Raw genomic sequence first — 15,922 nt, 5'->3', positions numbered from 1 at the left:
GCGGTTCGGCGCCGGGGCCGCCCGGCCTCGCCCCGTGGATCGTCCCGCGGGGGCCCGGCCCGCCGGCGGGGCTCGCCATGGTCTGCGCGCCGCGGGGTAAGTAACGGCGGGGCGGGGGGGATCCCCAGCCCCCGCCCCCGCTCCCCCGGCCCCGCGTCTCGGCGGGGTCGCGCTGTGCGGGCGGGCGCCGGGCCGTGCGCGGCTTTGCGGGCGGGCGGGAGGAGGAAATCGCCGCGTTCGCCGCCCGCCGCGAGGGCTGTGTGCGTGCGGTTTTTCGGTCGGGTTCTTTTTTTTTTTTTTCCGACGGGGTGGTTTGATTTTTCCGGCCGCGCCGTTCGCTCCCCCCCCCCGCCCGGTTTCTCTGCGGGGGGCGGTTCACGTCCCGTGCCCCGGGCGGGGATCGGGGTGCTGCGGGAGCCAGGAGCCGGTCGCTGCCCGGACCCGAGGAGCTCCCCGCACGGATTTACGGAGAAGGGTGTTGTGGGTTTTTTTGCGGGGAGTCTGGGCGTGTTGCAGTAGAACGCAGAGCAGAGCCGTCGCAGCGAGGAGCTGCCGGGGTGCGGTGCGCTGCCTTGCTCACCCCGCTTCGCCCGCTCCCCCCGCGCGGCCGCAGCCCGCTCCCCACCCCCGCTGGTAAAGATGGGATCGCTGCGGAGAGCGGGGTGACCCCCCCAGCTCCCCCGCCCGTGGGGCCGCGGTGCTGAGCCCGGGCGGACCGGGCCGCTCCCACCCACGGGTGACCGCGGCGGTGGGGCCCCCGCAGCAGGGCACGGCGAGGGGCGCTTGCGGGGTGCCGGGGCAGGCTGCCGGGAAAAGCGGGCACAAACTTAAAAACCTGCAGCCGGCGGTTAACCCCTTGGGTGCAGGCCGGAGCCCCTCTGCTCACAAAGAATACCAAGTTTTAAAATGGTCTGCGTGAATTTTGGGTTCTTTCCTCCCCCCGCGGTGTGTTTTTTGGCCCGAGGAGAGCCCCGGCCGCCCCTGGCAGGCTGTGCGGGCCGTGCCCCCCTGCTCGGCTTGGGGGAAAATCTAATCCGGTTGAGAAATTAAACCTTGCGTGGTTAAAAGTGACGGATTTGGAGAGCGGGAGGGGGTGAAGGAAGGTTTCCAGGTCGCTGGTTAACTGGAGATGGTTTGGAAAAAGAGCTGGGGAAGAAGGCGAGGGCAGAGGGAAGGGGAGAGGAAGCTGCTTAAATGGCAGAGGCCGGTGCAGCTCTCCGGAATTTACACTGCTTTTCAGGCTTGTAAAATCTGGCGGTTGTGCGTTTATCTCGGGAGGCTGCTTGCTAGCTAATCTGCTCAAGGCATGTCCTGATTTTTTGTAATGTTACAGTATCTGAGGTCCTTTTAACCTAATTTTGTAACAAAGATAATTTCTGGTTATGTAAGTTGCTGTTCTGAATGATTGCTTTGGGTCTTGGAGATCGTCCTTAACCGGTCTCCCCTGTGCCGTAGAAACTGGAATTATTTACTTCGTTATCAGTTCTTGAAAGAAAGCCTCACTCAACTGGAAAAGGCTACTAAGGCATTGCAGGAAAAGACGATTCTTCTTTCTAGGGAGTTAAATTTCTGGTCATTCCTGATCAGAATTTACTTCAGAGGTATATGTCTGTGCATAAATCCAATTTTCTCCACATACAGACTTACAACCACGAGCTGCTTGATTTATACACGCAGCATTAACTTCCTACAAGTGGCAGACTTCTAATGCTTTCTTCGAGCATTCTCTGCTTTACTGACAGCAGTTCCCTAAAACTGCCCTGTGCTGAAGCCAAAAGGTGCTAGCTCGGGCTGCCGGATTGTCTTTTCCAGCGGAGATTAATGCTAGAAAACAAGGCAGGCAGTATTTTTTTTAGTTGGATACAGAGGTTTTGCTACTACAGAGTGATTTTTCTGTTTTATTTGGAAGGTGGGTTATTCTGAGTGAAACCTTAAGCCGTGTTTATCGGAGAGGGGCAGTCTGTTCTCATCAACAAGCGAAGGAGCAAAATATATCCCGGTGTTATGCTGTCGGGACATGCAGTCATCTGTCGGACCTTGTGGCCTGTGCTGGCTAAATCGAACGGCAGAGTCATGAGTAGCTCTGGTATTTTTAAACTAAAAAAAGGGATTGGAGTATGCTTCAAATTCCAGTGACGAACTACAGACGTTTCGCAGTAGTTGATATTTATTTTGCAAGAATGTTGCGATTTGCAGTGTTAACTTTGAGTAATGGGTGCAAATGTTACTGCTTGCTGTTGTCGCTTTTTAAACGAAAAACTGTTAAGATGTTATTTAAGGGTGAGATGTTGACAAAAGCAGTAGTGAAAAGGGGCTGCATTCTTCAGTGAGCCAGTCTGTGCTGTACGGTACTTTGGGAAAGCACAGATGTAAGATGTCAGTTTCTGCCTTAAATCCTTTCTTTTTTTTTTTCCTTCCCTTGACTCCCGGCATCCTTGTGTGGAGTGACCCGTAATAGCTAGGGGTTGTGGTGTCTGGATGTATTTGAATACGAAGCAGCCTTTTGAAAGCCATTACGGCACATTCAGTCAAGTAAAATTATTTGTGTCATCGGAATAGGAAATGTAAGCTGGTTAATTTTAATGACTTTATGAATTTACAAGATCTGAAGTCAGGCAGGTACAAGGGTATGTTGCTCCTCGCTTAATAGCGCATTGGAGGAAAGATTTGCGTTCTGCATCAGAAATGGAAATTTTAGGGTTTCTTGCAGTCTTTTATCCTTCTGAATAAAGATGGAAATTCTGAACTAGGTAAAGAAACATATAGTTTTACCAGATTTTATTTCCTAGACTGATCAATTACCTGGAAATGTAATGAGAAATATACTCCTCAGGGAGAGGAAGGAGGGATTGCCATTACATAATATCCCTTGGGAGAATTTCTGTATCGCATAATGAGGTTGGTGATGGAGCATTTGGGGAAAATGCCTATGGATAGGAATTTGTTCTTCAGATTTCCTTAAGCAAAACATATTACTGAAAAATAGGCTTGTTAAAAGTCGTACTGATACATTAGCAGGTGGGTGCTTTGCCTCTGTGCACGTTTCTTTTGTTCTCGTAACTACTATGTAAGAGATTAGGTAACCGTAAGATTAAAACATCCACAAAATGAGAGAAGCTGGTGAATAATTTCCTTACTTATTTAACGCCAGGGGTAAACCATTAAGGGCTTATGTTCCATACTAGGCTTCATTAAATGATTTCTGTTTATCTGCTGAAAGCACGTCCTAAGGAAGAGAGTATCTCTGGCCTTAATGGTGTAAACACAAATGACCTTATTCTCACGCTGGTGAAAATGAAACTTAGAAATGTGTAGAAGTGATGTTGCAGATTTAGTAGAACTGGGTAGCTGGATGCGTGTTTTCAGAGTCCTCGTGCTATCCTAAGGATTGCCTAGGAGCTGACTTTCAGATGGAGAAGAAAGCGCTTGTTAAAAATGACTTAAATAAGGCCTTACATTTTTAGTAGCAGTTGCCTGAAACAGGAAAATAGTTCATTTCCACACACCTGCCCTTCAGCATTTGTCACGCTCGCAGTCAAGGGCGAGCAGTTAGCAGTGCCTGCCCGTGCACCGGCTGGGAGGTGTTAAAACCAGCAGAGGAAAAAGGTGAACAACCTTCACACCTCTGTCACTGCCGGGGAATTTGCCTCATTTGAGCTGCTCGTTTAAAACCCGAGTGCTGGTAATGTTTCCAGTGGCTTGCCCGGCTCGTGTCCCGTGAGTTACGAAGGTGTCCGTCCAGCTTCGCGGGTTGCAGCAGCCAAGGTGCGCGGCGACCCACGACGGTGGCTCCGGCGATGGAGGCAGGTTTGCACGGCGATCCCTGCTCCGGGGAAGTTAAAGGTGCGATGGTGCGAAGTCCAGGCCCCGATCTCAGTGTTTCATTGATAATATTTCATAGTATTGTGTGTGCCATCTCGTGGCTACCGGGGCACACTGCAGATGCGGGGGGGGGCCCGCGTTTCCCAGGACAGTTCCAATTTTAGCGTCATCTTGATGGTTTTATTTTGTGTCCAGGTTTAGTGTCGGTTATCTGTTCCGATTCACCTACCATTGACTCGGTTGCGAGACGCGGGTCGTTGGAAATGCAAACCCAAGTGGGGGCTGCTCGCTGTGTTGCTGTCAAAGCTTGTGGCAGGGCTTGGCTTCCCCAAAAGGTGGGAAGTGGTGCTGGATTTAAGCACTGAGAATTTGCGTAAAGGAATTACTGGTGTTTCTGCGCCCTGCAGAAAAGGTCACTGTCAAGGAAACTGGAAATTCGTGTGACTGATACTGGTGGAAGGACTTGATTGCAGATGGTGATGCCAGGGTAGTAATCCTCCTCACTGCCCTGTCCCATTGCCCTGCGAGAGTTTTACAGACAGTGACCCCTGCATTAACCATCTCCCAGGCACGGTTTAGCGTGAGAGCATCGCTCAAAGTGGCTAATGTCATGTTAAATGGTAAGAATGGCAACCTGGGATCGTTAGTTCTTGTAAACGTAGACTGGGATGGTGCTGTTGACATTGATATAGAAAAATAGGTTCTCCAAAACATCCTTTTGTACCTTATATGGCTGCATTGAAAGGGTTAAAGATAAATAAAATATGTATTCTTTAAAATAAAAAAAATGTGTATTCTTTAAAATAAACCTTACTTTCTGGTGAGTGATTGGAGAAGAGTTTGAGTTTACTTGAAGACAACAGTTCAAGGTGGCTCTTTATGTTGTTACCAAAGATCTTTGTAGCTTGCTTACAAAATGAGATTTTTTTTTTTTAATTAATTTTTAAAGTACTCAGCCTAGTGTATATTCTTGTGGAAAAAATAGTAAATTGCCGTGCAAGGTAGTGACAAGGTTTTTTAATACTGAGTTAAAGCAAGCTGGGTACGTTGTTTGCCATAACGTTTCTGTGGGGGGTAAAACACATCTGTATGTGGATGCCGTTTCTGCAGGAACTGCTACACCAGTGGAGAATCAGGCACGTAATGGGTGTAAATTTTGGGATTTTTTCCCATAGAATAATCAACAATAAAGAGCGTTTAGGCTATTAAGATACCTGCAAGTAGATCCTTGCTCCGAAGCTGTAGGTTGTAAAGTTATGGTATAGTCCGCCTTCAAAATGGAAATCCGTCATAAATATCTCTTCACCACATCCCTTCTATCTCCCTGGATGATTGGCTCTCTAGCAAAGCCTTCCGTAGAGGGTGTACTGTAATCCTTTTATGTTACTTCTTCAGTGCAGATTACGCAGCAAGAAATAATTAGGAGATTAATTTTCACCTGTCACTGCCAATAATAGATAACCTTGATACAGTGACAGGGCTAGGAATTTAGGGAGTGGAAAAGCGTTTAACCCTGTAGTGATTGCTGCAGGGACCAGGCAGAAAATGGTTGCCAGAACATGACCTCCCTGCTCGCTGTCAGGAAAAGGGAGAGACGTGTTAAGTCTTTCAGCTGCCTTGTCTCCCCGGAACGCGTTGCCGTTATCCGCGAACGTGCGCTGTAAAATTCGCTCTGTGCCGCAACGATGCCACACGCGCCTCGCGCTAATCAGCCCGGAGCAGACGTCGGAGACCTTTGTAGCCTAGTCTTTTAATTCAAATGCAGTTCTGTTGCTTTTCATGATTTCAATTCCCAATCTGACTGGTATTCCTAGTCTGCTAGGGAGAGGAGCAAACTAATGAAGATGGCTTCATTAGGCAGACTGCAATTTAGCCCTTGCCTCTCTCCAACAAATGCAGCTGAAAAAACATCCCAGAAGTAACTGTGCTTCTGGTCTTCGGAGAAAGCAGAGCTGAGGTGTTTCTGCTCCCTTTCAAAATTAATTACAAGCTCATATCAGGTGAGCTTAAAAAGGTAGCCTGCCCTCTAAGACAGGGGAGGTAAATGGGAAGGGGGGAAAAAAAGCGCCACCCTTCCCCCTCTGCTTCTTTTTTATTTTTTTCTTTTGTGCCGAAGTTTAAATCTACAATCTGTTGAAAATGTAATGGGAAACCAGCCTACAGAAAATGCCATTATTCATATCATCCTGAGCTCATTTATTTTATCTGCAGTAGTAATGATAAGACAGGCTGCTTGGCAATGCTGATAAGCTGAGAAATATCTTAGAGCTATTTGTAAAAGTTAAAGCAGATCTTGGTACTGAGAGATAGGGGAACTGATGAGCCTTTGGGCAATCTGCAGGGCTGAAAGCTAATAAAGATTTTAATAGGAAGGCCTCATTAGGATTAGGGAGAAGATCTGTTATCTGGGATTTACACAACACAAACGGTGGGGCAACTTTAATTTTTGCTTCTTTGTTCATTAAACACTGTTGCTGAATGTGATCTGGATCTCTTCGTGCGTTCGAGGAGCCATTGCCAGCTGTTGGCTGAGCAGAGCTGGAAGGGCAGTTTGTGTGGGAATGCATTTGCCGCACGTGAGAAATGCCAGAGAGCCATCATATCCAGGGGCCAGTCACTTTTTGGAGGTGCAGAAATAGAGCTGTTTTCAGGTGTCTGTAGTGTCTCTTCTGTTGTGAGCAATATTTCTGATCTTCTGGCCCTGAAGGACATTTCTAGAAGGAAATTAACCCGTTGCCGTTGTGCTGGTTCTCTTGATGGTGAGGCTGAACTGCTGTTACTGGATAGCTTGTCTGCCCAGTTCAGCCGAATGCAGTGCTGCCTCCCAGTCCCACAGTGGTGGCTTTTTCATCAGTCGTGATTGCCATGCAGATCAAACCTCTGGCAGAGAGGCTGTCTCCAGTGCAGCGGGAGTTGGTGTGGTAGCAGTACTGCGCCATGGGTGAGCCCATCGAGTGGTCTGGTACTCACCCAACAGGACTGGTTTCAGCACCATGTGTATTCTTACATGTGTGATGCACAAAACGTTCGCTTTTTGAGGACCCTTAGTGCGTGCGAAGACCAATCACGTGGTCTCAGCTGCTTTATTCCTCGTTCTTAGCACAGTATGTAAGGTGTGTGTAAGCTGCTGAAAGAGCATTAGTTTATCCAGGGTTTACAGACGTATTTAATATTTTTTCTTAAGGACCATCCAGACTTTTTTTGTGGTTGAGCTGGATTGTAAAGCAGGAGGAGAAGCCATGCTGGAACATTCTTTGGTTTGCTTCCTGAGGTCCAAGCCATGTTGTAACCTGATTCTGCTAACCTACAGTTTAAACCATTTTTAATCACAGCTGATGAGATCTAGTTGAACCCCTAATGCAGATGGAGGGTTTTGTTGGGTGATATCCACGCTGGCTGTGGAATGTGTGTCCTCAGCTGTGTTTGGGAGCTGTCAGGGGATACAGTCAGGTTTCTTTCTTGCGTGGAGAACACACCGAGTACGGGAGTGTCAGCTTCTTCGCCGTTTTCATGGCACCGACCAACTCCTCTCCTACCACTGGATCAAATAACCGTAGTGGTTACTGCAGTAACATTGCTTCCATGGAAGAGCAGTGTTTGGAAAGTATGTTCGTGTATTTTCAGTTGCCTTTAATACAACGTAACAGCCAAAAAACAAAAGGGAGTGCAGCACCACAAGCCACAGAGAAGTCTATTCCAGACCGTTGCTCTGGATCTGCTGGTTTAAATCGGTGGTTTCGTAGGGCCTACAGCGGACAGTGTAATCAGAGCAGCTGCAGCTGTAAACCCCTCCGCGTTACCCTCACCAACCTGGAGAAGGGTGGGCAGCACTGGGAGGAAAGCACCCAGCACCTACTGCCCAGGACAGAAATAAATTTCTCGTAGCGGACTGGTGTCTGTTTATTGCAGCTTGTTCGTAACAAGTCACAGCTCATGTCAGCAAACCAGCATGGCCCTCCTAAAGAACTAGCGCTATTTGCACGTAACCTGTTGCTCCAGCAAGGCTGCCATTTGAGAAGTTTCTAATATTTATGTTTGATATGAATGAAACTTTTTGTTTTGTCTGTAGACCGCAACGGAACTGGAGCTGACTCGTATCAGGAGTGCCTTGATAACAAGCAAGGTATGAGATCAAGTCTCTCCAACATGGGCACTTGGGACTGATTTAGCTTGGTTTCCTGCAGCTGAATTGGTGCTGTCTCTGTCTCACTCTCTCTGTCTCCCTTTTTTTTTCTCCTTTCCACCCCCCGCACTGTCTTTAAGCCAATTCACTGTTAACAGTTCCATGTCTGCTAACCTGTTAGCTCAGGATCTCGTTACACGTTTGTGATAAGGCTTCCTGTTCTAGCACCCCAAACCCTCTGTTATTAAGGGAGGAAGTGGGAAGGTTGTAAAACAAAAGTAGAGCATGCAGTTGCTTGCAGTTATCTTCCTCCTTCAGGTTTAGCTGCACAGCCAAGCAGAGAAATATTGAAGTAAAAGTTGAGTTAAGGGAAGGCTGGGTTACCTTAATGCCAGATCATCCTGTGATAATTTGTGTGCTGATATGCTGACTCAGACTTGACCAGCCTGCTTGTCTTCTCTGGTGGCAAAGTTGAGAGGAGCTGGAAAAGTCTCTTGTGACTTACAAGGGAGTGATGATGATGAGGGAGGAACCTGTTATCCTTTTACTGTAAGCACGGAAATAAAAGTCATGCCAGTAGAAATGACAGTTGTAGAAGTATCTTGGAAACAAGACCCAAGGTTATTCATTTTGTATTTAGAAAAAGAGTTGGTGTATTATGTTCTCTTCAGATGTCCTCTCTGAGAACTGCAATCAGAAGTCTTACTCCATTGCCATAGCCATGTAGTGAGTGTTGGACCTTCTGGTAATCACCCTTCAGTCCAGAGTTTCATTCATGACGAGCTACAGCAAAGAGATAAGAGGAAATGCTTATCCTAACCAGGTTATAGGCATCAGTTACACGTCAGCTTTTTACCCTACTGTTCACCCAGATCTGTGGCAGTAGCTAGAATGATCTCTTGCTGAAGTTCTTATCGTTCTTGCGTAATTTTCTAAAGTAGTACCAAGAAAGAGAAGTAACCGTCCCAATTTTGGTGCTTGGTTTGGTTTAATTTTCCACTGGTGTCTTCGCTTTCAGTATCCATCAGTCAGTGTTACATGTGCTTCAAGTCAAAGCTGCTGCGAAGTGCATTCCCCCTGCTGTTGTTGGTTTGGGGTGGGGTTATTTGGGGGGCTGGGGGGGGGGTGTTGTTTGTTTTGTTTCCCCCCTCTCAAAAAAAAAAACAACAAAAAACCACAAAAACCACAAAAACCCAAACGTGTCTCTGGTGACTTTTACGCTTATCTTTTTTTCCGTATTCCTCCCTACTGATTGTGGTAAATACCTAATCATTGCTGAGCTTTTGTTTCAGAAGTTACAACTGGAGGACTAATGTGGAAGAACTGTAATCAATAATGACTTTGTTATTAGATTAAGTTTAAAAGTCTTCCAGGATGCTCCTTTCATAGATAGATAGCTTGTGCTTTAGGAGAACAGTTTGTTCCAGTAACATTTTTCTAGTTGGCTGGAGGGAGTTTGTTCTGTTTGACATTTTGTAGAAAGCAACTGAGTTTCAGGTTTCAAAAAAATCGAGTATTCTGATTTTTGGAAACAAATTGCAGCCGCTTTGATGTGCCGGTTACCCCAGCTTCTCTGACAGGTGGTATTAAACAGTGTTATATCCATCACTTTCATTTGTCTGCCAGTACCCTAGATTTTTCTTACAGTGTGGGTTTTGATGGGTTTCTTTGACTTCGTTGTTAACATGTGACCATCATTATAAACGCTTTCAATCTGGTATGAATTGGATCTGGTTTGGGTAATTTAACATGCCCATGCTACATCATCATGTTTAAAGCAACAACCTTTAAGAACGCAGAGCTTTAAAGGTAAAAGTATACCCAGTAACTTGTAGTCAGTTCCTTGTAGTCCAATGCAGATTAGATTTTGTGAGCGTGCAGTAGAGTTGAATCCACCATTTGCAACAATTTACGGAATATAAAATATATAGCTGACAGTGGACCCATAATTCTGGTTGCTTTCTGTTATGTTCAAAACAAAATAACACCAATGGCTGGAAGTAGCAGTGGCTCTTTAAAAGTATTAAATCTTCAAGCTATGTGAAATGCAATCGCCATGGCTTCTTTTTATAACAGCATGCTTGTCTCCTAGAAATTATGCTATAATGAGGTTTGGTTTATATATTTTACCCCTTTCCTCATTAAAGTGCTATCTCTTGGAAGAAGCGCTTTGTGTCTTGAAATACTGCGCGGTTAAAATGAAGGCAGGTTTATAAGGATTTAATGTACTTGGGAGCCAAGGTTTTGCAGCTTTATGGCGAAGATGTTTTAACAAAGGGCTTTATGGTAAGGGTGTGCTGTATTTTAGTCAGGCAGTTGCTCAAGGGAGAATTTTCAGTGTGAGCACGTCGCGGCAGCAAGGAGAAATTCGGAGGGAAACAGGCCTCTGAGATCCAGTTGCCGTCTTGGCTGATACGAAGTCTTAATTCTTAGCAGTTTCAAGCCCTGAATTTTTTTTTTACCTCTTAGCTCAAGGAAGACAAAGTCTTGCGCCGTGTCATGCAACTACACAAGCAGGTCATTTAGGATGGTCAAAGGCAGGGTGCGGGAGAGCACGCCCAGGACAGTGACGGGTTGGATTATTCACACCTCCTCTGGACGGAGCTTGTTTTTTCAGCCTTTTACCTCCAATATTCGTTATTAAAATCATACCCTAAAGACAAGACTTTCCGAGTGTTGAGGGTTTGGAAGTAAAGAGGGCAGCAGTTTGGAGCAGTTGCCAGTCCATCATGGGAGAAGACGTGTCCTGGGTCTGCATGTTTCTCTAGGATACACTTCATGCCCCATGGTTTTCCAAGAGCCAGGGGATTCTGCCGTGGAAAACGGGTATAAAATTACAACTAGAGTTGTTGCTGGAACTTCTCAATAGGAACTCACTGTTATTATAAATAAAATAATTCTATTTTAAATGTTAGGCAGTGAAAAGCACTTAGCTAGGGCCTTGGTGGCAGCCAGGAGATATAACCTCACATCCTTGAAGCAGTGTGGAGAGAGATGGTCTTGGAAACCTATTCAGAGTATTTCATGTTATCATTTGTAGCACTTTCTCTTCTGTAGAAAATTGTGTTTTACTTTGCTTCAGCTGTCTTCTCTCCATCGCCATGCCCTCCAGTGGGCTGGTGATGGGTGTTTCGCCCTGCTGGGCTCTAGCTTTCCAAGCAGAGTGACAGAGTTGCTGCTGGAGGAACCTAATACCTTTCTATTTTCCAACTTTCTTGCGGAGTATCATGGTTCTGTGTTATTTCCCAACAGGTGAATTAGTTGATATTTTTCCAAGATTAACATGGTTTCATCTTTGTGATGGCACTGTTGACTTCCTAGGACTCTTTGTATTTCTTTTCTGGTGTTGTATACCACCTCCTAAATTCAGTACTGCTTATTGATTTTGTTAGCTCACCTCTAGAGGGAGAGTGAACGTAATTTGGAGCAACGTTTGGGAACAAGGACAGGAGGGTAGTTAATCTTGACAGTGATCAAAATTTGTCGGCAGTCAAGGCTATAGCAATGCCTCTCTCCTGAGGTTATGGAGGACCGAGTGTTCCTACCCTGGATTTGGGTTGCGAGTGGATCTCAGGAGGGTTGCTGAGCAGTCCTGATAGGGACGGGATGTCGGTAGGGTCAGGCTTGATTTTGAAATAGTGGCCATAAACTGAAGACTTTTCATCCTGCAACCAGTCCCTTGGGCCATGCAGTCCCAGTTTGTGTCATCTCCTATTGGTCTTGATGCAGCCAGTGACCTTGTTTGTGTGAGCGCATTAAGCACAACATTAACATCTAATTTGACTACTTTGAATTCAGGCAGGCTGTAATCAATCACGTGGACTCATGACAGTGAATATGGCTGGATGGGATAGGGAGAACAGATAAAATGTATGCTTGGGCCAAAACTCTAGGAAATTGGAAAACCTCTTGTGAGCCTGTGTAGCTGAAGTAACTGTAGCTGTTGGTGGAAACGGGTTCTTCGCTGGAAGGCAAAGGCTGCAAAAGCAAGAAATGTGTGGTCTGTGGAGAGGTCTGCTCAGCCTTCTTCCTGCCTGTCAAATACCAACGTGGTGAAAGAGACCGCCAGGATACAGAGGCACCTTTTAGAAGATGTTATTGGGAGAAGTTCTAACCTATTCCAGTTTTTTGGATCCCTTTTGAACCCCAGCAAGATTAGTTTCAGGATGGCAAAGATGAGTTATGAGGCAGATAAATAAAAATGGCAGACTGGCATGGCTGGATTGAAAAGCGTGGTCAAAGCAGTTCTGTCACTGACGATGTTATTTCCATTAAATGTTTTGAGATTTCATATTGAATTCAGTGAAATTACCCTTGAAAACAGATTTCCTCTGAACTTTTATTTTTATATATTTGGTTTGGAACTACCTTAGGAGGTGGAAAAAAGAAACTTTTGCTTCAAACAGGTTTTATGTTTTTAAATTGGCTTTTTTCATTGTATGTACAGTTTTTAAAATATTATTTATTATTTGTATTCCAGTCATGCCTATGCACTCTAGTTATGGGCTAAACGTCATTTTGCTAACCGCAGTGCAGACTTAGGAGGGGAATCAGTTTCTGCCTGAAAAAACTTTGAGTTTTATTTCTGACCGGGGCTGCACTGATTGCCAGTGCCTATTTAAAAAAAAAAAACAACACACAACACAAAAAAACCCCAAAAAACCTTCTCATTTTACAATATGTTGGCTGCCTTTTTGTTTAAAGAATTATAAATACATCAGCAGATTTTCCACAAAAACACATATGCTTTCTTCCTGATGAGCGTGATGACGCACTGAGAATGCTTGCAAGAGGCCTTGAATCTCCTTCAAGGTAGAGGATAGTGCTGAGGTTGAAATTGAAATTTTAAGTAACTCCATTAGAAAAGATGCTGGTGGGGCCTTGTTAGCAGAAGAATTGCCATTTTCTGACTAATTTTTTTTTTTGCCAGCATGGGAACAAAGAAAGAAAGGAGGAGGCAGAATAAAAGCCTGTGTGAGTGTACGTACACAGGCTGCAGCTCTCTAAACTGGTAATGGTATCTGGAAAGAGTCCAGGCTGTTGTAAATATGAACTTTTGTCAATATTCCCCAAGCTTCTTTGGACTCTAGGGTGGGCTTTATTAGCTGAAGGTCACACCATTGTGCTGTCTCCCTCTCCTGAGACCTCTGATACCTTCCTGAAAGGACAGCCCATTATCCCTGGGCTTAGAAGCCAGTTTTCTCTTCAGTGGCGCTGAAGCTGATAAGCTTAAGAGGCATATTTCATCCCCCCACTGCTGCTTTCAGGAGACAAACAGTGTTTATCGTTCCTGATTAATTCCAGTTGAACAAAAAAATAAAATAGGAGGCATGTGTGTGTGCACACGTGCGCGCATGCACAGAGGCACAGAGGTGACAGGTTTTTAGGCTGGTCTCCTTGCGTACCGTCAACTCATGGCGCTGGCTGCAGCGAGCAGCGTCTGGTGCCGCCTCTTTATGTTTCCTAGGTAGTGTGTCCAGAGATTGATTTAGTAACATGAGAGGATTCTAGGCTGCGATCAGTGTAAGGAGAAAGGGGTAGAAAGGGGGACGGGGTAGCAGCAGCCTGAGCATCGAGGTTGGAATTGATTTGTGGCAATTAAGCATTAAGGTCTGTGAGAGCAGGACCACCCGCTGGGAGAGCGGCTTTCCATCACTTGCGAAAGATGAATGGCCCGAGGAGAGAGAAGGGCAGGGATTTCCTACTCGGCTACCTGAAAAGAATCATAAAAACACTGTATCTCACTTTTGGATCTTGCAGCCCTGTTCATCACAGCTAAATCCCTTTGCTGGGAATTGTACACAAGAGAGTTGAAGACAGAAATGCTAGTTGCTTCTGCTTCTGCTGCTTTGGTTTCTCCATTTCTCTCTTTGGATCTGGCTTGGAATTTGTCGGGAAGTGTCTTGCTGATTTTCTTGTTATTACTATTTCAGTAGGAACGTCTTCCGTACATGGCTTCCAGTTTCTTAAGGTTACTTTTTCCCTTGTACTGAGATTCAGAGTATAGAATGAGTAACAACGAAAAACACGTGCGGTGAATGACGTACAGTCCCTCTGCAGCTTTGCAGAATGCCCCCGCAGCATCCCCCAGAGCCTGTGGTGTCAGACCCGTGCTGTCTGCTGCTCTCTGGCACGGCCTTGCTGTGCGGGACACCTTGCCTGCCTGTGCCCGAGGTTCTCCGAGTGGAAAATTAGGATTTTGGCGCTGTACACAGTCCGGTTGTCTTGATGACCATGTAGCTGCAGCCCAGGTTAGATCTCTTGCAAAGGGCTCTGTGTTTCCTTCAGTTTTGTCGTGTTGTGCTTACTGAGGTTGAGGAGTGAAAGAAGAGATCGCACAGGGCTGAAAGGAGCCTGTTGGACAAGAGGAGGTGATGTTTCACTCCGTAAAACTCTACATTTTTTAGCTCTTTTAAAAAAAAAAAATACTAGAGAGCTGTGGTATGTGAACTGCTTTCTCTCATTTTGCTTTTTGTTCCTGTTGAACAAATGGGCCCTGACAGCGGGTGAGGGGCTTCTCCGCTCTGCCCCTGCCGCCGGGCTGGTGCGGAGGTGCGCCGGGTGCTGCACCGGACAAAAGCAAATGGGCTTCTGAGCATGTGTTGCATCGAATCTGTGTTTGGCTTGCCACGTGGGCCGCGTTTAAACCAGGTGCTTGGTACTCGGCTTGCAACGAACTTCATTTCCTTTGCCAGAACAGACAGAGATGGAACAGTAATAAAAACAAGTTCACAAAACTGTTTACTTCTTGCCAGTGAGGACCATGTTTAAAGATGGATTTTACTATTACGGCTCCAGCGCTAGTGTAAACAGGGCCTAATGGGAAAGGCAGTAAAATAACAGGGCTATTGGTTATCTTTGGGGAAAAGAGAATTTCCATAACACATTTCAAACTGAAATGGATCCGAAGGTCCGGCTGACCAAGCACAACTAGCATTTCCATTTTAAAATTTATATGGTAGCATGAAACGGGAGTGGTGAGCCTCTAATATTTGTTTTTCAAAGGTAAACTGCACAAACCTGTGCGATTTGGGGGACTCATTTACTTTCATGGATTGGGTTAAACATGTCATTCATCACATAAAATAGAATACAGTGAAGTTTTAGATGAGAACCTCCTTAAATATACCAGACTCCTTTTTAGGAGCAAAGCAGATTCGAGGGAGAAGGTTACTTTGGAATATTATCAAAAGGTGCTGAAGCTATGTGTATGGCTCTTTCTCCAGGCTGGTTAACATGGTGGAAAGATTTTTACTAGTCCGGTGGTGCACCGTAGACTGCAGTAGGATATATCCTAGCTCGGCCCCCAGGTTTGGTGACAGGTGAAATGTTAAGAAGTGCTTGGCAAAGCAAGCTCTTCATTTCCCTTAAAATGGAGGGAGCAGAAATTACCTCATCGGACAAGATGCCTTTGGGCTACTGCTCACCGTTAGGTATGTCCTAGGCAAGATTTATTTACTCGGTGTGGACAGATTATTTCCCTTTCCCTCCCTGAATCTGGCTAGCGGTAGCTGTTAGCAAAAGAGCTTTCCACCTCCTGTATCGCAGGAAGCATTTTAGCTCTTGTTGAAATATGTAGCTCCCTTCCTTTATTAAAATTAAGAACCACTTTCTCACATGGCAAAGTGATAATAAAGACTGAAATTGGATCTATAACTTCATGAAAAGAGAATTTTTTTAAAGACAAATCATGCATGGTAATACCTCCATTGTTCTCTCGCTGTGTTCTTTGTATTGCTTAACTCCCTGCGAACAAAGAACCCATAACTGGAATTGTAAAAATAATCCAGGCATTTAAGTCAAAACTCAAAAGGCCCTTGGGAATCTCCTGCAAAGGTGTGCCCTTGAAATGGTGGTTTATGTATTGTCTGAACAGGTTTGAACATCCTGACCCTGAGGAAATCTATGGGAATTTTGCTGCTGACTGCAGTGGCGTCAGGATTTCACACTTGGCGCTTTGTACGTTCTGCTGGGCAT

The 15,922-nt window shown here is 45.6% G+C and overlaps 1 protein-coding gene across 21 annotated transcripts in view; it reads left to right on the top strand.

Moving 5' to 3' along the window:
- FBRSL1 (fibrosin like 1) overlaps positions 1-15,922 on the top strand; it is a 555,762-nt gene that overhangs the window by 445,685 nt on the left and 94,155 nt on the right. For 17 of the 21 annotated variants that reach the window (XM_075434576.1, XM_075434570.1, XM_075434580.1 and 14 more), the window contains one exon: positions 7,892-7,945. The exons of the other annotated variants lie outside the window; for them this stretch is intronic. In XM_075434576.1, the coding sequence (XP_075290691.1) occupies positions 7,892-7,945 (54 nt within the window). The remainder of the gene's footprint in view (positions 1-7,891; positions 7,946-15,922) is intronic. 21 annotated transcript variants of the gene reach the window in all.

This window comes from Opisthocomus hoazin, chromosome 13 (assembly GCF_030867145.1).
Source record: "Opisthocomus hoazin isolate bOpiHoa1 chromosome 13, bOpiHoa1.hap1, whole genome shotgun sequence".
NCBI lineage: Eukaryota > Metazoa > Chordata > Aves > Opisthocomiformes > Opisthocomidae > Opisthocomus > Opisthocomus hoazin.
The sequence above is the reverse complement of the archived record's forward strand: the minus strand, read 5'-3'. Positions and strand labels throughout refer to the sequence as shown.